Raw genomic sequence first — 23,824 nt, 5'->3', positions numbered from 1 at the left:
CACCATAGCCAAAATAAGAAACCATTGTCCATGGCAATTCCGGCCACTACTGGCAGAACATCTCTGGACGGAAGAACGAAAAAGAGGAGAAAAGGCAAGGGCAATTAAGAGGAGCACTTTCCCGTAGCCCAGGGCGGCAGGGCTACCTAAACTCTACCTTGCTGGATCAAGCGTAGAATACCATTCTAGCGACCTTTTTTTCTTTCTTTTTTTTTTTTTTATTTTTTTTTATCTTTATGATACTAAGGCCCTGTTCTTTTGAGCTTCTGGATAGAGCAGAGCAGATTTCAGCAGAGCAGAGCAAAACAGCTCTAAAGAACGGGGCCTTACTGTTGTGGCTCCGAGATGTCAAATGTCTGGGAGTAAATTGTTTTCTGGTTCAGAGTTGATGAGAAAGAATCTAGACAATGTACATATTAATATTGATCTCACAAGATAGCAGTCAATTAATATGGTCTAAGAAGCCAATAACCCGTGCCAGATCAATGTCTCGATGAAGGCCTCTATCAAGTTTACTTCAGCAAATGCTTTCAGAGGATAATAATCACAGTAACTTCGTTAATTCAACCTCTGTATCTTCACAATTACAATCTGGCTAATGCAACTACAAATCTACAACTACCGCTTAATGCTTATATATAATTATATAAACACAAAATTTTACACACACTAGTATATTTTAATAGGGCATTTTTTTCACCCCTCTCCTTCCTCCGAAAAGAACAAATAAATTTTTTGACAAAATATATAAACACTAGCTCCAAATTCGTCCAATTAAATACCAGTTCTATGCATTCGTGGTTTCCTTTTGTTTACGACTCTGAGAAGAGTGAGAGTGAGTGAGACTCTTCAGATTACTGTACATATCTGAAGCAGAAAGCGCAAATTCTGATAGTGTTCGGAACAACTCTGGCAATCGAGTCTTAAGGCTTGCCAGTGACTTCTCCCTTACCTGAGTACATAGCCGTTCGTAAATCTCAGTATCTTCTTCAAGTTTCTTCTTAGCATTCTCAACCACAAATTCCTTCTCCACCATAAGTTCATCCTTGTGGACAAATTCATGTTCGACAGAAGCAGGGTCAGCATCATCGTTAGGAATCTTTTTCTGCATATACTCGCTAAGCCATTTATTATAGTGGCGCTGTTTTTTTTCCAGATCCCTTCTTGATTCTTCCACCTTTGCCCTTGATCTCATTTCTTCTTCCTGCTGTTGGACTATAGAATCCAAAAGAGCAGCAAAGTTATGTATTGCACTCTTTGCATGCTCGTCGGGGAGTTTATCAAGGTGATCATGCCAGGCAAGGAGGAGGACTTGAATGGGAGGATTCTGAGGCCTTGGGGGAGATGAAACCTTCTCTTTCAAGCTGCTTTCAATAGGAATAAGATTAAGTTTCAACCAGCTGTTAAGGGCTTTGATATACTCTTTCTGATGGTTAACCATTTTTTCAAAACTTGTGTGCCAGTCCTGAACTATAACCCCAAGCTGATAGGTTCGCTTGTAGTGTTGGTCGGTTGTTTCCTTGGTGGACTGGGAGATGTCAATCAATCTTAAGTTTGAAGCTATCTTTACCTGATTCTGATGGTGCACTTGCATAGCTTCCCACATTGTGGCCATCCTGTGAGACACCAAGGCAAATAAAATGAAACGAGAAAAAAAATAGTAGAGCTATGCAAAAATACCGAGGATGCATGAATGTTGAAAGCAATCTATAGTCGTATACGACAAGAGAGGAAATTTCAAGATTCTGTTCAGATATATTTGAGGTGATCCTCTTACAAAACTTATCAAAGTCCTATAGCTTTTTTTTGTTATTTAAAACTAAAAAAAATCCCTAGACCGTTCTAACAATGTATTCGCCATGAGCAACAATTAAGTAGACCCGTAGAGACAAAAATTTGTCAAGAAAACTTCTTATATGTTTGCTGTTTGCAGTTGTTTTCCTCTTTTACAAACCAAATGATAGAAAATTTCAATAACCTTCCAATATTTTCTGTGTGACCAAACAAGTGAAAATAACAATTTCTACGGAGTTTCTTTTCTCAAATTTTATATCTCTGTAGATTTTTCCATAAAGGTGAACTCCAAACAATAATAAACAGCTTAAGAAACCAAATACTAGTCAGTAAAATGTATAAGGTGAACTCCAGTCTCCTCAGATTTGAAATCCTAAAGAAGAGACAGCTTATTGCACTTGTTGCAAGCTCAGACTTAATGAGCATTATAGATCATTAACTTTGACAATATTGTAAAGCAAGTCAGAGTGTTCAGTTGGAATGATCAACTTTTTAAAGACAATAGTGTAGAGGCTCATTTTTATTTAATTTACAGATACTAACAACATTTACGGTTTAGTAATTACTGTCACCGCTCCACGTAATCATCAAACCCTGAAGACCAAACTCAAAATACAGAAGGCAAGATCCCAATAAGAGCAACACTGTTACTTGTAAAATATAATTAAAGGTGACAATTGGACGATCAAGAAATGTGATGAAATTCAGTCAGTGATTCCATGTCCACACATGTGATGGAAAGAGTAAAATCTTTAATGTTGAAAAAGCAGATGGCAATAGAAGAAAGTGAAATGTTTTCGAGAATGGCTTTATTTGATAAATATTGTGATGCAGAGGTGCTGAGGTAAGATTTTGATGTAGTAAATTTAAAGTAGTCAACCCATGCTAAAATTCAAGATAAAAGGACCCTTTGGAGTTCGGACACATTCTTCACTCCTAATCTGGAACATATGATCAAAGGTTGAAAAGATTTCAAAGAAAGAAGCTAATGAACCATGAGTGCAGTAAACCAGCAGATTTTAAGGGACAATGGTTTAATTGGTTTAATTTAGGGAGTCCATTTATCACAACCAATTATGATAGGCTGATAGCTTCCAAGTGATGATGGAAATTCCAAATATATGTGAAGATGTTATCAAGAGTTTATCTGTTTAAATTGCAAGCATTGTACTAAATTTGAAAACCAAGAAAGACCGGGAATTACATGCATCTCTTTGCAGTTCTGCATAACTGTGGTCATTGGACAAATGATAGGTTTGGCATCTTCAAAAGAACTTATATGGTTTTAAAATGTTCGTCTTATTTAGCAGAGTACTTATGATTCTCATTAATCTCATATGGATACACGATTCCTAACCTATAAAAATTTGCTATGGAGTTTCTACGTCTTACTTGTAGTGCTACCTTAAGTAAGAGGCCAAGTGATATATTTTGTATTAATTCTTAGTTTCATACTGGTTTATTAGATAAGGTAAATCATATATTTTACTTCTATGTTCTAACAGCTTCATACCTAGAAAAATAACAATTTGATACTAGTACATGTGATTGAGTAGGCTTTTCTCAAAACACAAATATACAATCATATCACAATATCACCACTATCTTCACCAAAAAAAAAAAAAAAAAAAAAAAAAAAAAAAAAAAAAAAAAAAAAAAAAAAAAACACTCTATGACTTCCATTTTACAGAATCATATCACATGTTATTTATTTATTTATTTATAAAAAAAATAATGTTCTACTATTACTTCTATTTTACAGAATCATTAAAGCCCCCTCAATGCCTTCATTACCTCAGCCAAAACCACCTACCCAACCACCTATAGACCACACCTCACCTTACCTGCAGCCTCCATCAATCCACCATTTGAAGAAGGCAACTCCCTTTGATTCTCTCCCCCGATAACAAGCACCAAATGACAGTTATCACTTGATTCTTGATTCCCCATTCAAGGAAGATAGAGAACAAAAATGGAAATAAACCTCAACATCATGGCTTTAAATTGGGAAGACAGGGAAAATTTATTGCGAAACTGAATATGAAAGAGAATGGACAAATTTGCTCCCATAATCTTATTGTCCAAAAAAAAAAAAAAAAAAAGGTTGAATTGGAAAGACAAAGCTTTTCACTATTAAGAGACAACAAATTATAAAAGGTAAGATAGGAAATCCCAAAAGCCATCTCCTTGGTCCTTTACTCCTGCAACTGATCTATTCTATATCCCAAATACCAAATTCGTAATTAAAATAATCTATTTTATGGCAGTTTATTGATGACAATAGTTGAAGGCGGAATTGACTTCCCTTTGTGCATTCAAATCAATCGAAACCGACCAAATTTTACCATAGGAGATCAAGAATTAAGCTAAAAATCATAACTTGGCAGTGAATGCAAGAGGTAGAGACATCTGTATAGGGAGATAAAAGAATTCTGAGTAAAAAAAATAAAAAATAAATTAAGGATATACATGTCTGCAGTACGAGGGAGGAAGGATGAAGTTATACTGGCAGCAAAACATTGCTAAACCAAGATATACTGGCATGCAGAGGAATAAGAACAACTGAGCAGCTAATTCATAAACATATTTTCATCAGCAAACAACAATTCAAATGTTTAGGAGTGGTGACATTGACAAGAATAAAAGTCTTGTATTGAAAAAAAAAAAAAAAAAATTAAACTTACCCATCAACAAGTGCCACAAGCTTTGGGTATAACTGCTCATCTCGCAGCCGGCTTATTTCTGAGACCGTTGAATCCATAGACTGCATATCCACAATGTACCTTGTGTGTAGATGGCTTACAGCAGCTTTTGTCTTCTCCAACGATTCAGGGTTGGCACCCCGTTTCTTTTGTTTGTTCAATAGTGCAACTTTCCTCTGATAGTCAAACTTCATGATTTCACCTGCCTGTCCAATATATTGAAGCAAAATAAACCTTATAATGATGCAAACGAAACTATAGCTTGTAACACAAACAACTACTATTCACAATTGACAAGTGCAGCAAGTACAAACTATTTTAAAATGACGATAGGATGTAAAGGCAAAGCCTTTGAAACTTTTGAGGAAGGAAACTTTTAAAGGAAAAGAGAATTACCTTCACTTCATCATATAACTTTTTCTCCCAAGCAAGCAGCTTATCCAGCACAGTGGCATGAGTTTCATTCTCTTCAGAATCAACATCATCCTTAAATTCTTCTGCATTGGGGAGACCTCTAAAAGATCTATTCCATGTGATAACACGCATGACTCTTGCTGAGTGATCAATGTGCCCTATAAAAGCAAATGTAATTTCAAGTTAGAGGTTACCTTGTAGGCTCCTTAAAAGCTCAATTACAACAATAAAACATTTCGCAAATTTCTTTCTTTCTTACCACAATAGTAAAGATCACAGAATTAGAGCAAATAAAAGCACCAAGAACAGAAGATAAGCTTCAAGCATGAACAGCCTTGCACTAAAGTAACACGACTCTTCATTATTATCAAACTCCCTCACTCACACACAGTCACACACGAGCAATTTGTATAGCATTTACAGCTTTATCATATTCATCCAAGAACATTCAACCCTAGAAATTTCGACTTCTTGGTCCAAACAATCTCAGGCTCACTTTTCACATTTCACACAATCTACTCCATAATCCCTCCTTCATCCTATCAAGTCTACTTCATCCCTTGCCTATCATCATAATCAATCAACAAGCACCCTTGACACATAACGGTACACCCTATTCCAATTGAGTTCAGTTTTCACTTTACTAATTCTAAATTACACTATCAACATGACTATCGTCGATTCAAGACAAATGAAACTTCAAACACTTTGATATCAATAACTCATCAGGAAAACAATGTAACACAAGCAAACCAAAGACATAAGAATTAGGATCATATTCAATTGAAAGACAAGATAAGATGAATATACCCCTATTATCAGCAAAATTAGAATGGTAATGCAACCGAGTAGCCTCAAGCATCTTGGAAACCAAATGAGCACTCTCAGAAGCTTTAAGAAAACAATCATCCAAATCACTAAAAATCTGAACTAAATTCACATTCTTCCTTCTCCCTTCTCCACCCCCACCACTCCCACCTTGCCCCACCACCTGCTTCCCCTTCTTCATCATCCTCCCTCCCCCTCCCCCTCCTCCCATCATCGGTAACGGCGGCTTCTCTGATACCGGCATCACCATTTCCTCAACCATCTCAATCGAAGGCGGAACCGTAGTAGTAACCGAAGCAGAAGCACCTGAACTCCTCATTGCCCTGTGTTGATGATACACAGTACGATCATACTCCCCTCTCATATCATCATCATCCCTCAAGCTCCCACCCGGCATATCCTCCGTATTAAAGAAGTAATCCCAAGTTTGGTTACTCACCTCGGGCGGCGGCGGTGGCGGTGTTCTACTCCCTCTATCATCATGCGGCGGCAACGAAGGCGGCGGTCCCACCACATTATTAGCAGTACCGACATTAGAGCTACTCGGAGTAGTCTCCATTCTACCACCAACACTCCCACCTTTGTTACCTCTCCTATGTCTCAATCGGCCATTGTCTTCCTCCTCTTCTTCTTCTTCATCGGCGTCAACCTCTTCACCTTCATCAATGGTATCCTCCGGAACCGGCTTCGGCCCCGGCTTCACCACAAACTCCGGCATCGACGTCGCGCGCTGCAGCGGCGGCGGCATGTCGGGGATAGGCGGAGGAGGAGGCGGCAAATCACGCACCGCCGGGGGTAGCGGTGGCGCCTGAGATGGAAGTTCTCCGATTGTGGGGCCAACCCCACCTGGGGTGGGACCCACCGGAGCAGAGGAGAGAGAAAGAGGGTTAACCACTTCACCTTGAGCGAAGTCGCTGAGGGCGGCGCCGGCGTTTTTGAGGGACATGGCGTAGGAGATGTGCGCGGCGGCGAAAGCGTTGCGCGCGGAAACAGCTGTTTTCATGAACGCTTTCCTGTCTTTGCATCGTGACACTGCTTCTTCGTTCTCGATCTTCGATTGAGAGCACCCCATTATCTGGGTTGCTCTTAATTTGCAGAGAATTTATCTGGGTATGAATCAATTTGGGTCAATTTTGATTGAAACTTCTGGGAAATTGATGAAAAACAGTGGAAAATGGGGGGTTTTAGAGAATGGAAAGAATCATAAAAAGGAAGAAAATTGGTATGAAAATTAAGGAAAGTGAATGAAAAAGCAGAGGAGGAGAGAGAATTTGTGAAGCAAAGATTCTTGAAGAACAAGAAAGAGCTGGAGAGAGAGAGAGAAAGAGGAGGAGAGAGAAAGTGCAGAAGAGTGTCTCAGGTTGAGCAAAGTGTGAGAGTGACGTTTGTTTCCGTTCTGAAACCATTTTTTGTATTTTCTTTATAATTTATGTTATTGTTTTTTTATGGATTGAATAATTAATACAGTAGATTATGGTAATATAGAGCAATTATTTTATTTATGTCTAGTTTTATTCCGTATAAAACAAATGCTTTCCAAATCATGTTTATTGTGAATTTGTGATACTTCCAGCTTTTCTTTTTCTTTGTACGTAGTTCAATAATACTCCCTCCGCTTCTTAATAAGCAATATACTACTCCGTATTCTATAGATCTGTTACGAAATTTGTTCTTGTAAAATTCGTCGGTTTATTTTTGCAAACCCGAAATGTTGATTAACGATGTTTGATTGATTATTATGGTTGAATTGGCAGCTCAAATGGATTCTCATGACAGAAAGAGAAAGTGTGAAACATTGTGGCCAATTTTCAAAATTGCTCATTAGAAGAGTCGTTACATTTATGATCTTTATTATAGAAGAAGTGAGATTTCCAAAGATAGTTTGGACCAAGGCTATGCTGATAGAAACCTTATTGCTAAGTGGAAGAAGGTATGACTTTCGTCTCAACCCGTTTCCTCGATTCATTGCTTTATGTATCCTTGTCCGAAACTTGTTGAATTTTTCCACCATTCCAATTTACTACAGAGTAGTAAGTTTCTTGGATGTTAAACCAATGTTATTAAGGTCTACATGTACGTATTCTAGCTTGAAACTTGTAGAATTTGCTGAAAATTAACACTTCATTTTTACCAATGTGTTATACTGAAACTGTGTTGTCCAGTGTATATATTCGCATTGTTGTTAATTGTGATTAAATACTCGTATATTACATAGGTGAATATGTTCATACTCTCCCCAATTCCCATTACTCGATTTAAAAGAGGGTATATCAGCAAAATCTATTGGAAGACATTACAATTTTTAGAAGTGTGACATTTTATTCTGGACATCTTAATTCAGTACAATGTATTTGTTGCTTATATTTTCAGACAGATGAAGTATAATTTCTGTGTTGGCTTGGCCTTTTCTTTGTCAGACTGAATCAACAAGCCATTGTTGAGCTTAAGCTAAAATAATACATTAGGAACTGTGTGAACGTAGTCTTTGCTTGATCATTACTGATATCCATTGAATCTATCTATACTATCTTGTTCTCGTATTGATTAAAGTAATGCTGATAGTGTGATGTGCATATTAGGGGAAGACAATGTTTCAATATTGCTGATAGATGTTTTTGTTTTGCCTCTGATTTGCAGCCAGGATATGAGCGTCTGTGTTGCCTGCGTTGCATACAACCACGAGACCATAACTTTGGCACAACTTGTGTTTGCTGAGTGCCCAAGCATCTGAGGGAGGAGAAAGTCGTAGAACGCGTTCACTGTGGATGTAGGGGTTGTGCTAGTGGGGATTAAGCTGCAATCCTAGGCTGTGGGATGTTTAGTACTATGTTGTAACTGTTTGCACAACCAATGACTAATTTTGCTATCTTGATATAGCATCATGCTTTGATTAGTTAGGTTATGTCAATTACATCTTAGACAAAATCTGTGAAAATGATTTGTGTAAGCTTTAAAGGCATGTCATGACCTACCAAAACTCATCAAAACAAATGGAAATAGGATGTAGTGATTTGCATTCAGGATTTGGTAATGCAGATGTCCATAATTACACTTTTGTGCAATAATAATGAATAGTTGCATAATGTTTTGACAGCAGCAAACATTTGAAGAGACAGGATAAAAAAAATAAAAAAAGAAAACAAAGAGGATGTTAAGGTGAGATTATATTTCATTTAAAATCTCTGTTATCAAATCTATCGGTTTTGCTTCAATTCTATCATTTGAGCCTGGATCAAACTAATAATGAATCTAACCAAATAAAATAAATACAACTAGGGGCTATAATTGAGTGAGCCGAGACTAAGCTCTTGGGTTGCTTATTACACTTGCATTCAAACTCGAGCTGAATCTCGAGCTTTTTTTGAGCTTAGATGCAAGTTCAATTTTCCATATGACCCATATTTTGAGTTAAAAATTTTCAACTGATTTATTTAAGCTAGTTTGCTCTAGTTTTTTTTACTAGTTTCTCATCGATAGTTGTTTGCAATTTTACTCCCGGTTAATGCATGTTAGATGTTATTATATATGGAAGTAAAATATACAATAGTTAAGAAAAAAAGACATATACACACATTTTGATCTATTCATGAGATTGACAACTAAAATATGTTGAGCTAAGCTCGTGAATGATTCGAAATAAAAATACAACCACCTCCCCAATTGTTCAACAAGTGGATTTCAAAATTATGACAAATTGTTTGTTTCTATTGCATCAATATCAAATCTAAAGAAGGAAAAATAACATGTGCAAGTGGTACCCAAATAATTAAATTGAGATCCAAAACTACAAAAACTCTATGTTGTCAGAGAAGATCTGATCATCACATAAGCAAAAGACTCCTTTTTGTTCTCCCATTTTAAAGCTTTCATCTTATCTTTATTTTTCCTCTTTTTTTTTTTGTACTTTTAAAAGTGGCTTTAAAGGGAGGGTTTCAAGCCTTGCCTAGAAGGCTCTTGTCACTCCCACAGCCCACTAATTGTGAGAAAAACACAACTAAGTTAACTTCCAGATCTCTTTTATCAGATTAATTTAAACAAATTACATTGCTTTTGGTTGTAAAGATCATTCTTTAGTCGAATCGAGATCAATGGAGAAAAATGAAGAATATTTGCTACTAGAATAAGCTTGAATCGATACCCTTATGATCATATTAAGGCAAATACATGATAATATGCTCTAGATTGCAGTAGTTATCTTAGAAAATAAACTCATGTTAGATAGTCAGAACTTAAGATTACATTAGACGCTAGATTTAATGCCTCTCAACACAGTCAAGGGAACTACTTCTTTAACAACCCGGAAAATGTGAACATCAAAGACAGAATTTTTCTTGTTACTCAAATCTCCTTTCTGAAGCAGCTCAAATACACAAACATCATGCTCCTCGAGATTGTTCTCAAAAACAAAAGTCGACCACCCTGGTCTGAACTGACATTGCGAAGGTGTCCATCTGCATCCCACCGTCCAGCTCTCCTCTACTCCTGGAACCCGGAGTATGACATCATGATCAGACTTCTGAAGCAAGTGTTTTACAGCCCATTCTTTAGGGATGGTCTGCAGCCATAGTAAACCAAACTAGCTTAGATTTGATTATTAAAAGATGTTCTACTTTTACACTGAGAGTAGTAAAATGGTAATGATAATTATGTCACTCTTCTTAGATTAGGTCCTTATGATGAGCAAGTAGATTACTATGAAAAACAAGGTGTATAAGGATGCCATACCAGATGAAAGCCGCGATAAACATGTGTACACTTCATCACAATTTCAATCATATGACGTCTCTTACTCATATGACTAATGGCCTTGCTAAGTGCACCTTGCTTCTCTTGCTCTGTAACCTTCCGCCTCTTTGATTTGTAACACTTTTGAGGTTGTCTCACTGCAAATAATTAACTTACAGTTGCATAACTTAGAGATATATATAGTTATCAAACAAATGAACTAATCACAATAGCATTGATTGCAATTATACACAAATTCTTGTTCGAAAATGTGTGATAGATTTTATACCTTGGCATGCTCTATTTCTCACATTCAGACTAAGATTATGAAAGCGCTTCACATGATGAGATGAATCAGATAATGATTCCAGATCTTCTTCTTCATGTACTATCTCAGTCCTGTTATCTGCAGCTTTACATTTTGCACTCTTACTACCTCTGAAATTGTTTTCTTGAGATGAAGAATCTGAATCATGTTCCTTATCCACTGCAAATACTTCTACAGAGCCATCAATATCAGCTTCTAATGTTCTGTCACCTTTAGATTCATCGTTCTCCACGTGTAAGAGACTTCTACAAGAAGTGTTCATGGACATGTTTGTATTCCTTGTGAAGTGTGAACCTTCTACCTCGCATCCAGTAACATCAAAAACCGATACCTCAAAAGAGGAGTCTCCAACATAGCAAAAGACCAAGAAACAACCATACTTAATACCATGATCAGTCACAAAGTTACCCCAACCATCTGCAAACAGAACATCTTTCTCAGTTTTTTGTATTTGAACTTTCCATATATTCCCACTTTGACCTCTTAGAGTGCAAGAACTTGAAAGGTCTTCCTTAGAGCATTCAACAAATTTCCTAGGAATTCGCTGCAGAATTTTTTATCAAAAATCAACTGTGTTAGAACTAATATATGACTACACTATCAATAATAGGAATTCTTTTAGGCCTGGTGTACTAACTTACCAGCTGTCGCTCAAAATTACCAATCATCAACTTGAAAAACCAGTGCTTCCTAGGTGGAATCTCATTCCAATATTTGTCCTCCTCTAAAGCCTTACAAGTTTCACAAACATATGTCATTTTGCTTCCGACTTAAAATGCCCTTCAAATTATCAACCACCTGAGACACCCAACAAAAAAAAAAAGCATTCAGATCAATAAAATACTTCTTGAAATCATAGGATGACACAATGGATTCCTCTAATGTGTTTGTACGACAACATTGATCTAAATTTTAATGACAAAAGGAGAGATCATGACTCAACTCCGTCTATTCAATCTGATAAAAAGAGAGTCTAACAAACCATAGAGATTCTCAATCCAGCAACAAATAATGATAAAAGGACAACAGTACCTTAAGGCGCTTGGTAACTGAGAAAAGTTGAAAGAAAGCACAATAGTTGGCTCATGCTCAACTTCTTCTAGCTATGGTTCTACAGAAGTTACGTTGCAGCATACAAATATTTTGATGAGCATAATGGAGAAGATAGAAAAATGACTAGGATGATTAATGGGCATAGGTAAAGTTTTTGCCAGTTTTGTAAAGCTCAACTGCTCAAGTCAATGAGATAGCAGAAAAGGAAAGAATCACAGAAGTGTGGAGGAGGGAATTTTGGGAAAGTTTGATAATGATATATGGAGGGTCTATTTATATTTAACCTGAGAATGACATTAAACTAATTTTCACTGCAATGGAATATTTCTTTTTATATTTTTTATGAAGAAAAAAAAAATAGGGGCTTCTTAGTTTCCTTGGTTATTATGCAATTTGCCAATTTCCTATGTTAGGCATCTACCATTGTATGTGAATGTATATGCAACACTTTTTTTCAGGTTATATAATATGGAGTATCATGTTACATACAAGAACAAAATCGAAACTCTGTAAGAAAACTCAAGTAACAAGTGATATGAGTCATATAACTTGACTTAGAAATACTCACAGGAACTCTGTTGAGCCTTTTTAAATCATGTTTATAGATAACTTATTACTAACCTAAGCATTATTTTGAAGACCTGATGCATTAAGGGTGGGATCTCATGCCAAATTTTGTAAGTCTCAGAAATACGTAGTATAGGATATTTACACCTTATGAACCTAAATACTTTCAAAGTATAAATCACCTGAGAATCACAAAAATAAAGAAGCATTCTTTTCAATAAAAATAAAAAATAAAACCACCTCATTCCTCAGTCAGAGATGATCTTTCCTCGCTTCAATACTAAGAAATATACAAATACTCGTATGTTCTCCTTTAGTAATCTCATGTTCTGATGTACAACTAGTTTCAATCACAGAAAAAAAGTGGTCTAAAGAATGAAATATGGAAAGATCATAACTTAACAAAGTCTATTCATTTAAAATCAAACAAACATCTAGACAAGCCAAGGGGATTTTCAAGTGCAGTTCAGAAAGAAATTTCTGTTTAATTAGTGGTCTTGGACTCATACAGAAAGAAATAACAAGATAACATAAGGATTTACAGTTTTACACGCATAAGAGAACCTAAGCAAAGCAATAAACACAATTTAGTCCAAGCAGAAACTTTAAGTCATATTACTCTCTATTATTATACAGCTAGATCATAAAAAATCTGATAAGAGAATAACAAAAACGAAAGACAAAAAAACTCAGCAGCAGAAACTGTCAACTTACAGGAGTTGTAGGCTTAACAGGCACAAAATCGAAAGGCTTCACTAATCTCTTAGAGCATCTAACATACCACAAAAAGTTTTCTAGCTCAGGTTCTTTTGGAACTGCATAGAATTCTGAATTAAGAGAGCAATGGTGGAGAGCGAAAAAGCAATGTAAAGGATGGTTACTAAAGGAGATGGGCAGAGTTGTTTTTGCTGATTAAGGGATAATGAGAGCTAAAATAGAACTGACAGAGTGAGTTGTGATGGAGGGATTTTTGGCAATATATAAAATCACGTTACTTATTAAGGTAATAGATTAATGGTAGATTTAATCCCTTTTTTTCCTAAGAGATAAATATTAGAAATTAAAAGTACAAATAAAAACATTATTAATGTTACTGATTGATATCGATTAGGAGTATAATGATGATTATATGTAGCTCGTAGGTTTACATGTTACAAAAACCTTTATACATAGTAATATATTTAAGGCCTTCTAAATATGCTTGTTTTGTTTTCAATTTCTTCTGACATCTGCAGCTGTATATGAAAAGTATTGGCACCAACACTTCTATATTTTCTAGCATTAATACACAATGTAATAAATTACGTATACTCCACTATATAAAGGTTGAATCATATAGCCAAAAATGTACTCATTATGAAGCCACACATACAACTTATTTCACTATTTTTGGACCAAGGAAACAGACGTATATACTCCAAATAGTAATTCCATAAAGATCATAATCAACACACTAGGAAAATGAAAAGCCTGTAGGAAGGTAACTAAAGAATAAACCAGTAAATATTCAACACTCGTACAGTCATTACGTATCTCTTTCGTGTACAGGCTGCATCTTTCAGTAGGATAACCAAGCAAACTTCAGTTCTTTAACATTTATGTTCAACATAACTTATCTCCCAGAGCTCGACATCTTTTCCTCTCTTATACTCTTGTACATGTTGAGGAATTTTTGAAAGATTGATACGCTTGCCAGTAAAACCTGGAAAAGATACATTTGTGAGGCTTTCATATTTATCCAATTACAAAACTAATGCTTGTCAAACCATACAAGAATTAAGAACAAGATTATAACATAATTGAAATGTGATTTATAACTAACCCTTTTCGCTCCTCAAAAAGCTAAGGAAATGTGATTACCCATTGGCAACAACATCAAGATCATACAAGCTGAAATTATAGCGCTTCTCCAACGCAAGATACAAAATCTCAATCAATCAAAGCCTTAATCCCATAAGTGGGGTCGGCTAACATGAACCAAATTTGATTATTCCGTGTAGTCATCGACATAAATCTTCCTCCTCCATCCCTTACGGTCCAATGCTTCATCCTCATGCAAATCCATAAACCTCATATCCTTCCTAACTCCTTCCAACCAAGTCATTTTCGGTCTCCCTCTCCCTCGTTTAAGCCCTCCATGGTCCCACTCTTCCACTCTTCTGAAGAGCAAAAAATCTACTTCATTATTGATGAACTCTCTTTCAATGAGGCTAGGAAAGTTGTTTAAAACAATATTGAAGAAAATTATGAAAGATTTTGATTTCCTGCTAACCATTACTATAGTTTAATACTGCCAAAGCAACAATAAGAATAACAACAACCCGCGACATAGTTTGAGCAAAATTGAAGGGCCAGAACAACATGCTGTTTACTGAGCAGGACATATAGTGCAAAGATTTTGCATAACAATTAATAAATTGCATAATCTCGATCCAGACTTTCAGGACATGAAATACAGCCTGAGTAGCCTGTTATGAATACAGCCTTCGCAACATGTGCAATTAATATACCAACCAATCCTGACAAAGACAGAATCAGGATCCTGTGAAACAATGAATAAGGGTTCTTTAGGTTACCAGCATCAGCTTCACATAACACATTTAAATACCAGATTCATAGAATTTTTAAGCATGTTAGAATGTGCAGAGTAATAGTTTTCCCAAGGGCTACAACTTCGTTAAAAGTCTACTAAAAAGAAATGGAAAGAAAGATTTAGCATACTTCTTTTCCTCCAATTTTTCCAAGCATGTTATTTAAAGAAAAAAAATACAGCAATTAAAACCACTCACAAGATTCTAATAATAAAAGCAGAAAACAACTGAACCAACACTATATATCTTCTGACCATTGACCTAAAGCCAAATCATTCCATGATATGTTAGAACAAGGCACATATCAAAATGTTCAAGGCATAATAGCAACAGATACTTTACTAGACAATATGACACAAATTATAACAGAGTGAGCTTTAAGAATAGTTGACAATGTAACACGACAACTAACAAATGAAATTGACTTTTCAAGAATTAAAGTTTTAAAGACTGGTTTGGTTAGATATTGATCACTAAGCACCAGGGTAAGCTCAAAAGTCTGGTCACTACCTTACAAAAATGTCAGAAGTAGTAAAAGTGGATAAAGGAGGATGATATTCTCAATTAAACACTGTTAGTATTAATATTTTCAAAGAATACCCATCTGCATGGAATTTATTGAACTGATTAAGCAAATTTACACAGTTCAGAACCCAGAATTTTTTTTACAGAGAACCAAAGACTAGTATACTTCTTCCTACAACTGTGTAATAAGGTCCAAAAGCTAAAAGTTTTTATAGGTGAAAAGGACCAGCATCTTATCTTTACAATTCAAAATCACCTTGTACACTTTTCAGGACAGCTATCCTTTCTGCTAAATCATCGAATTCTGGCATCCTTGGATGCACATGCCCATCATTGACATATGAAGAAGATCTTACGTGTCTAATAGAAGTTTTAAGCGATTCAGACTGCTGCTGATCAGGTTGAAGAGATATACTCTTGTCCGGTTTCCTTTGACTGTCGTTTGCTTCCTTAATTTGTGGAGATGGAGGCTGATCAGGCTCAGAAAAAAAGTATCTTCGTCTACCTGGAGGTGGAGGCAGCTCAGATTTTGGTGTTCCACTATCTTCTTTTCTTAGAGCAGCTGGAGCACTTTCTGGTACCTTTTTTTTACCGAATTGAGTCAAAAACTTATCAAGTTTTGATTCTTCCTCTTCGTCATCATCATCTAGATCAAGATCGTATCTCCTTGATTCTGTGACCCTTGCACTTAAGCTCCCCCTTGGATCAATCTCATGCTCAGCATTTCTGGTTGTGCTTGCAGTGCTTGTTGATGGCTTTAAGAACTTTGTTCTCACTGATCTTGGTCTTGCTTTAGTTTTGCCAATCACGTCATCAACCTCATTCATCTGATTATTATCTTCGTCTGTATTATTACTGGATTTGATGTACGGTTCAGGAATGATTCTATTAGTGAACGGCTTTCTATAAGCATTGTTTGGAATTTTTTCTTCTTCCTGTGATTCCTCTGCAATGTTTTCTTTCAGTCCTGTGCAAGAGTTGCGCCTTCTGGATTTAACTGGAAGAGTCTGCTCTTCATTATTCTGTTTGACATTATCAACCTGTTTTCCTTTCACAAGATCTGTGGTAGACTTGTTTCTGAACAATGTTTGGCTATCACTAGCCCCATTTACAAAAGCAGTTTTTGCAGGTTTTGCCTGAAAATGATTGACATTATGTGAGAAATAATGGCCTAGAATTAGCACGTACTCATACATGAAACCTTGTGGTAAACCAACTTACTTGAGTAGGAAGGCTAGGACTTTGCAGTTGCTGCTCCAATTGTACAGGATCCCATGGCACAGAGAATTCTTGTGCTATTTCTTGCATCAATTGCAGCTTCATTTGTGTTGAAGGAGGTCTCGACAATAAGTTCTCCGTGAACTAACCATAATACAAATTTCATACAAACGATCAGGTGCGGAATTACAGACAGACCAAAGTTACTTAATGCCATATCAGCAGTAAGGCTATCAAAAATACCTCTTTACTGGTGAATGGCTCTAACGCTTTCCCATATTTGTCATAGAATAGATTTCTTAGCTCACGCAATTCAGGCAGATCAGAAAATCTAGCTGCAGCGTGTATCAAAGATGCCACGGCAACTCTGCATTCTTCAGGGCACTCACTGCAGAAAAAGCACTTGATATCAATACAATTGTGGTACGTAACGCTATTGTCTTAAGCAAACAGATGAACATAAGCACAATATAGAAATGACCTTGCAATTAAGGGAAAAGTCTTAGGCCCTCTTCAGTGTTATCTCTAGATTTAAAGACTTGTACTTTCATACTCCATATAGCACAGTATATTTAATTTCATACTGTATATCAAATGTACCGTTTGCAAATCCTATAGCAAGCATAATGTCCCATGGTCTAAACATTTACATGTGGTTTTAATGTTAGGCGAGTTTACAAACTATACCATCTAATCCATTTTCAAAGTTAAAACCTCTACACTCCCTCCATTTGAAATTAGTTGTCATATTGTCTCAAAACCTTCATAAACGATGTATAACAAAATCAGGACCATTATTATATTATAACACAAGTGACAATGGACGGCTAAAATTAGTACGAAATATATGCTAGTAATGTTACTATCAGTATCTGTATATCTCAGGGAATATTAGATATTCTTCCTTGTATAGCTAAAATACAAAGGGGGAATGAATTATTCTGGGGTCAAAACAAAATGAAAGGCAGTTGATATGATTGCTACCCACAACTTCAACTACCTATTTGACTTTACAAATTCTCTAAAAAACTACGACCAATTTGACTTTACATATTACTTTATACATATTACTTTATAACTGAAATACTTGGTAAAACAATTAAAGTTTATAAGTAAACTCTCCTTAATGAAGAGAACACATGCTTGCCAATCACAATCATAACTTGGTAGTTGTAGACATGATATTGAAATGTCATAAAAGTCTTCTATCTAAAAAAATTAGCAGTACCATAGTCTACAAAGAAATAGACATTATGATCACAATTCACCAAATGCAAATGATACCTTTGCCTGTGCATTTCCTTGAGATTTTCGATGACGCAGGTGCAACATTGCTCTACGTACCCGTAACACAAGGACAGGTTTAACTCGACATATAGCCCTTCCGCCTACATTAACAGAAATAATATGACACGTAAATTGTATGTCACGCCTAAATATCATCACGTACGTACGACTAGTACATTTGAAGATCACACCAAGAAATGTCCAAAACATTAAGAATTACCATAGATAAAACATTTGCCCATTCGAGACGACTCCATAAAAAAGCTAAAAGCTCACTCCAGTTTTCTGTAGGAATGTTGATCATATTTTTTATAAGTCGCTCAACATGACATGGGGCATGTTAGCACTCACCATATAACAAGGTGCTTGTATATAAAATTAACAAGCTTGTGCTTAATGAAAGTAAGTTATTAATTATCTACCTAAAGTTTATTTTACATTAAATACAATCATTGAATTGCTGATGATTAGCTCTATTATTCTTAAATGTAGTTAACATGGTTTAGCATACAAATCATTTTCAAAACGTTACAAAAAGAATGACATGTAAGTTCCATATACACTTATACAGGACATATCTTTTATTTCGGAAAATATAGGGTTAATAATGTAGACAAGATTTGATCCGAAATATTTTCAAAAACTCAAAGTCGATAGAGGAAACACTAGGTGAAAGAATAAGAAGATACCCTGCCATAGGCATTACGATCGAGGTTGCTTTTCAAAAGCTCAGCTATATCTTTCTTCAAAAACCTCTGCATTGCATTGCGTCTCTTCTTTATCACCTCTAATCGCGTTTTTGTGCGACTCAACAATGATTTGCTGTTTAACATTCACAAATCAAAATTAAATTGAAATTCCCAGAAACTCAATTAAATTAGAATCTTCATTAACAACTAAACCCAGATTCGCATTAATTGATACAAGCAACAAACCCCAGAAAACATGAAAATCTGTAACTACAATCAACAAAGATTTAACCAGGAATCAGCGAAAACCCAGAAAAATCTTTCACTAGTAATCAATATGAACCCCGAAAAACCCAAAACCACATTGATAAAATCTACACAAAAACCCACAAATTTCAATAGAAATCATTCGAAGAAGAAAAAACAGAGTATCAAAATAATTCTAAAATTCATACCATTTTGTTCTGAAATTACTGCGAAAAATTCCGTCCAACATTTGTTCTGAATAATTTTATTTCCTCAGAATATTATAGTGTATATAAAAGAAAAATGAGGAACGAAAAATTCGAATGTGGGAAGTATAATTGTTTGTGTTTAAGCCAATCAAGTCACGGAAAGAATGAGGTAAAATTTTGGATAAGAACAAAATTCTACCCAGAAAATTGATAATCAAGAAAAGGGAAAAAAAAAGGAAAAGAATCTGATAATTGATGAACTATGACGAAGAAAAGAAATCCAGAAAAATGAAATTTATAGTGAGAGAGAAAGAAAGAAAGAAGGAGCAGCTGAGGTGGAGGGGGGATGCCACGTAGGAGAGAGAAAGCTGAAATAGAGGGCAAGAGATCTGTTAAAGGTGATCTGAATATATGGGAGTTGGTTTATCACTGTAAATCTGTAATAGTCATACAAAAATATACAATATGGTTATAAAATGATAAAACAGGGTGTAAGAAATTAGGACATGGTTGGAGATAATTTGAACTTTTCTAATGTCAAGTTGTTGTGATTGCCTCAACTTGGAGGTTTCAATTGGTAAGGTGTAGTGTGGGACTATATCGATTGGGTTTAAGGGTGTCATTGGAAAAAAATTGTCACAAGTCTTTGGAATAGTAATGTGACAACTTATTCGAATGTTTGTATTTAGAAATTTAGAAATAAAAATGAAATTTGACTTATTATAAAATAAAATATTCTATTTTTAAAGTTATAGTGATTTATAGATAGTTAACACAAAGCCGAATGTATATATTGCATTTGAGGTCAAGCTGGAATAATTTAGGTTTAAATATCCAAGTAATTATTTCAAATATCTAGAAATGATCACATTAAGAAATGTTTCCTCAAAAAAAAACATGAAGACAAAATGTTATACAAGTTTCTTATTTTTTAAAAAAAAATAATAAATAAATAAAATGTTATACAAGTATAGTATGTGATTTTAATTTGTGGCGGATTGAGGGAAGTCAAGGATTATATAGCCTTAACTTAATGGAATTTTATTCATGTATAAAAAAAAAATTCATATTATTATAATGATATATTATTGATTGATAATACTTTATATCAGTTGATACAAAGTTATTTATAACACTAATCGCCTGATTTTATCACGAATTCCTAAATTAATACAACACAAATTACATAGTATGAAGTATATTTAAAAGTTATACTCCTTCACATATAGAGTTGCACGTATCATAAGATTCATAACCATTATAATATAATTTCAGTTAGCAAAGAATATTTATTGGTTAAGATATAGTTGAAGAGGAAAAGGGTGAAAAAATAGATAGGGAAAAGAATATGTATGATAATATGATATGCAAGGAGCCGAAAAGCTAGAAATGAGCTGGATGATTGCAAGGCAATGGGTTGTAACAAACTAATTAAGTTATGCTTGATACTTACGTAGCCGGCGGAATAGGGTTGTGGTTGGGCTCTACTTCTCTATCTCTTACTACTATATGGTATACACAAAATATTTATAAACGTCGTCCTACGTTATACTTTTAGATTTGGTCTTCTTGTTCATCATTTTTGCAATTATGCTTCCCTTTTTAATACTTGGATTCTTTTTCTTCAACCTAAGCATACAACATAATATATACTTGTTGTTTTATGGTTTATTCTTCCCTTTTTACTAAGGTTTACATTGTGAATATGGATCGGAGTATATACATTAAGGTATCTACTTAACATCCAAGTGTAAACTTCTTACCTATTATGCTCTCGATCTACATATAATTAAGTGCATAGATTGAAGGGAGATGTACTACACCTTGTTAAAGGACCAACTCAACCAAAAGTTTAAGTTTATGGTTGAGGCCCGGGAATATGTTTTATACTCTATCACTCCCTCTCACATAAAAGACCCTTTGGACTTGAAATGTGGATGCAACACAGGCCCACCCATATTTGCGCGCGAATTAATTCCACTTTAAAGGAAGGGTGGATGAGATTTGAATCCGTGACCTTTGTGTCACGCTGGCTCTGATACCATGTTAAAGGACCAACTCAACCAAAAACTTAAGCTTATGGTTGAGGCCCGGGAATATGTTTTATACTCTATCACACCTTGATCTATTATTTAAGCATATGTATCATGAATATAATTATATATAATGAAAATATTCTTTACATGTTCAAAGCTAGATAAATTTAGAATCAAGCTAAGTGATCCAATGCTATTTTCTTTACTCAATTACTTTTCTTAATCGAGGCAACCTTTAACTCTTTTGAATGGCTCAAACAAATTAATGAATTAAGATATAGTTGGATAGATCCCCCCAACTAACCCAAGCACTTTGACATATATAGTACCAGTACAAGTTAGTATTCTACCCCTTTCCGATATTCTATATACGGAGTATAATGGGATTACTTAATGTATGCATTATGATCGATGCAATGATAATGTTGAAAGTGGTAGCTAGCAAGGTCTTGCAAGATGAATGTACATACAATCCACACTAACTCTTGTCTGTACATCAACTGGCCTTTTTCGTTAAGCATTAGGCTACACCCTAAAGTTGTCCATATTTGTTGCCATTTGTAACAAAATTTACTACAATTAGAGACGAAATAAATACTAGACGAAAGCAAAGGAAAGGGGGGTGGGAAGAGAGGAAAACAGCTGTGATATAAATCACATGGAATGTCTTACCTTAATTTCATGTCCAATTACTTGTGTTTTGTTATTGCTTGGTCCACAAGGTTTAATTTTTATACTTGATTCATTGCTTTAATTTTGAATTAGCTAATGCTTGCAATTAAACACAGCCTGAGTTGCTGTACTCATATGTTTTACTTTATTATAATATAAATGGATAAAATAATGGAAAAATTAATTTTAATAATCCCATCTTTGACCGGTTTGCTATTAATAATCCCACCTTTAGATTATTATATCTAATAATCCCACCTTTATAATACATTTTCTTTTATGGGTACCTAACCTATTAGTAACCGATTTTAATAGGTTTTGATGTTACGTGTCACTTTGTGATTGGTTGAAAAAAATAAAATTAATTAAAAAAGAAAAACTTTAAAATTTAAAAAGAAATTAATAAAAATCAAATGAAAAAACCCAGAAATTCCCAAATTTCCCAACTCCTACCATAACACAACCCCTCCTCTCTCCACCCCCACGGTTGGGTGGCGGAACCAACTTCCGATGGGAATTGTAATGCTCCGCTGGTCAGGTGTTTCTATATAGGCTGGTGGGATGTTGCCGGCTTGGCATGGTGCGCAGTCAAGTTGCTCTTGCGGCAGCACAAGCAGGTTCGACGATTTTGGCTACTATCTAGCTGGTCTGAGTGCGTTGGCCGGCGATTCTAAGGCTGGGCTTCGGCCAGACCACGGGGGCAGGCTATTCTGGTGGTCGGGTAGCGTGTCTGGCTGCTGTGTTCCCGTATTTTTAGGGGAAGATGGGCGGTTTCAGGCAAAGGGGAGATGGTTTTCGCTGGGTGGGGAGTGGGGAGGGCCGATGGGCAAGGGGCGGTATTCAGTTGTAGGGTTGGGGAGGTGGGGCTGACGGAAGGTGGGGTGGTGTGGTGGTTGGGATGCCTAGAGCTCTTTTTCTTTTTAAAATTTTTTTAATTAGTTTTTCTTTATTTTTTGACCAATCACTAAGTGACATGTGTTACTTAAAAATTTTTTAAAAAAAATTAACCCAATGTACCGGTTACCGGTCACAAAGGACCAGTAGAAGAAAATGTCCTATAAAGGTGGGATTATTAGATAATAATCCAAAGGTGGGATTATTAATGTGAACCGGCTAAAGGTGAGATTATTAGAATCAATTTTTCCTAAAACAATCCTCTGATTCATACGCAAATAAAGTATCACACAAAGGTGGGCATGGGCCGTGCCGCCACGCGGGCGGCACGGGCCCGGCACGACTCTAGCACGGAACGACCACCGACACAGCACGGCACGGCGGCCCGGTTGTGGGCCGTGCCGTGAACAAATATTTTGAAATTTGGCATGGGCACGCCGGCACGGCCCGGCACGTGGCCCGCCAGGCACGACACGACACGTGGCCCGTGCAAATATAGTCGTTAAAACTAGCCGTATTCCGTATAATAAAATGAAGTTTTCACCAATTATTGTACGATTTTTAATTATCATTATAAATTATTGTATTATTAATTTATCGTACCGGCATATAATAAAATAAGTTATTCATCAATTTTTGTGTTATTGCCTTATCGGCTTATCGCACTCGTAAATTTTTTTAATTATATGCATTGTTGTTTTTTGATAAATAATACGGAGTAATATAATAATACATAAACATAAATTAATAAAATTATTTATATAAACTCAATTTTAAAGTTGTTCAAAAATATATATATCGATTTTTTTATATATACATATATATTTAAAAACAAATTAAATACCGGGGCAGCTCCCCGCCAGACATGGCACGGCCCGCCAAGCACGTGGGTCGTGCCGTGTCGTGGGTTGGGGTGTGCCAAAAATTGGCACGATACGGCCCGACACGAGTCCCACCCAGGCACGGCCCGTGGCGGCCCAGCACGACACGATGTCCATGTTTAGTACTATCACACTATCACGTCGAGGTTTGAGACAAAAAAAAAG

The 23,824-nt window shown here is 35.7% G+C and overlaps 3 protein-coding genes and 2 long non-coding RNA genes across 5 annotated transcripts; 1 reads left to right on the top strand and 4 right to left on the bottom strand.

Annotated features, from left to right (window-relative positions):
* Nucleotides 1-538: 538 nt before the first annotated feature.
* On the bottom strand, nucleotides 539-7,171 carry LOC145589716 (protein ALTERED PHOSPHATE STARVATION RESPONSE 1-like). Its single transcript, XM_081646395.1, has 4 exons — nucleotides 5,721-7,171; nucleotides 4,893-5,068; nucleotides 4,479-4,702; nucleotides 539-1,616 (listed from the first exon to the last, which is right to left on the bottom strand). The coding sequence occupies exons 1-4, from the start codon at nucleotides 6,808-6,810 to the stop codon at nucleotides 788-790; spliced, it is 2,319 nt and encodes a 772-aa protein (XP_081502521.1). The 5' UTR covers nucleotides 6,811-7,171; the 3' UTR covers nucleotides 539-787.
* A 445-nt stretch (nucleotides 7,172-7,616) lies between these two features.
* On the top strand, nucleotides 7,617-8,659 carry LOC145587980 (uncharacterized). Its single transcript, XR_014101509.1, has 2 exons — nucleotides 7,617-7,668; nucleotides 8,376-8,659. It is a non-coding gene; the product is annotated as an uncharacterized LOC145587980 (long non-coding RNA).
* A 1,319-nt stretch (nucleotides 8,660-9,978) lies between these two features.
* Nucleotides 9,979-11,024, bottom strand: LOC145588989 (B3 domain-containing protein REM19-like). Its single transcript, XM_081645568.1, has 3 exons — nucleotides 10,753-11,024; nucleotides 10,464-10,621; nucleotides 9,979-10,293 (listed from the first exon to the last, which is right to left on the bottom strand). Exons 2-3 carry the CDS (start codon nucleotides 10,530-10,532, stop codon nucleotides 9,979-9,981), a joined length of 384 nt encoding a protein of 127 aa, XP_081501694.1. The 5' UTR covers nucleotides 10,533-10,621; nucleotides 10,753-11,024.
* A 7-nt stretch (nucleotides 11,025-11,031) lies between these two features.
* LOC145587978 (uncharacterized) lies at nucleotides 11,032-12,069 on the bottom strand. The gene is made up of 3 exons (XR_014101508.1): nucleotides 11,824-12,069; nucleotides 11,433-11,589; nucleotides 11,032-11,335 (listed from the first exon to the last, which is right to left on the bottom strand). It is a non-coding gene; the product is annotated as an uncharacterized LOC145587978 (long non-coding RNA).
* A 3,551-nt stretch (nucleotides 12,070-15,620) lies between these two features.
* On the bottom strand, nucleotides 15,621-19,286 carry LOC145587977 (uncharacterized). The gene is made up of 6 exons (XM_081644621.1): nucleotides 19,177-19,286; nucleotides 18,722-18,854; nucleotides 18,030-18,133; nucleotides 16,989-17,133; nucleotides 16,749-16,889; nucleotides 15,621-16,663 (listed from the first exon to the last, which is right to left on the bottom strand). Exons 1-6 carry the CDS (start codon nucleotides 19,215-19,217, stop codon nucleotides 15,767-15,769), a joined length of 1,461 nt encoding a protein of 486 aa, XP_081500747.1. The 5' UTR covers nucleotides 19,218-19,286; the 3' UTR covers nucleotides 15,621-15,766.
* Between the last annotated feature and the right edge of the window lie 4,538 nt (nucleotides 19,287-23,824).

The sequence above is a fragment of the Chenopodium album genome, chromosome 17 (genome assembly GCF_948465745.1).
Source record: "Chenopodium album chromosome 17, dcCheAlbu1.1, whole genome shotgun sequence".
NCBI lineage: Eukaryota > Viridiplantae > Streptophyta > Magnoliopsida > Caryophyllales > Amaranthaceae > Chenopodium > Chenopodium album.
Note: the sequence above shows the minus strand (reverse complement) of the source record. Positions and strands in the feature narration are given on the sequence as shown.

Bases quoted from the DNA above. Each gene is read 5' to 3' on its own strand.
- LOC145589716 (XM_081646395.1), bottom strand. From the start codon at position 6,810: ATGGGGTGCTCTCAATCGAAGATCGAGAACGAAGAAGCAGTGTCACGA. The intron at 5,069-5,720 runs GTATATTCATCT...TTGCTTTTATAG, and splicing joins TAATTTTGCTGATAATAGGG to GGCACATTGATCACTCAGCA. The intron at 1,617-4,478 runs GTAAGTTTAATT...GGTGTCTCACAG, and splicing joins CTTGTGGCACTTGTTGATGG to GATGGCCACAATGTGGGAAG.
- LOC145587977 (XM_081644621.1), bottom strand. From the start codon at position 19,217: ATGTTGGACGGAATTTTTCGCAGTAATTTCAGAACAAAATG. The intron at 18,134-18,721 runs GTATCTTCTTAT...CTGTTAATGTAG, and splicing joins ATCGTAATGCCTATGGCAGG to GCGGAAGGGCTATATGTCGA. The intron at 16,664-16,748 runs GTAAGTTGGTTT...AATCATTTTCAG, and splicing joins GTCCTAGCCTTCCTACTCAA to GCAAAACCTGCAAAAACTGC.
- LOC145588989 (XM_081645568.1), bottom strand. From the start codon at position 10,532: ATGAGTAAGAGACGTCATATGATTGAAATTGTGATGAAGTGTACACAT. The intron at 10,294-10,463 runs GTATGGCATCCT...CTATGGCTGCAG, and splicing joins TTTATCGCGGCTTTCATCTG to ACCATCCCTAAAGAATGGGC.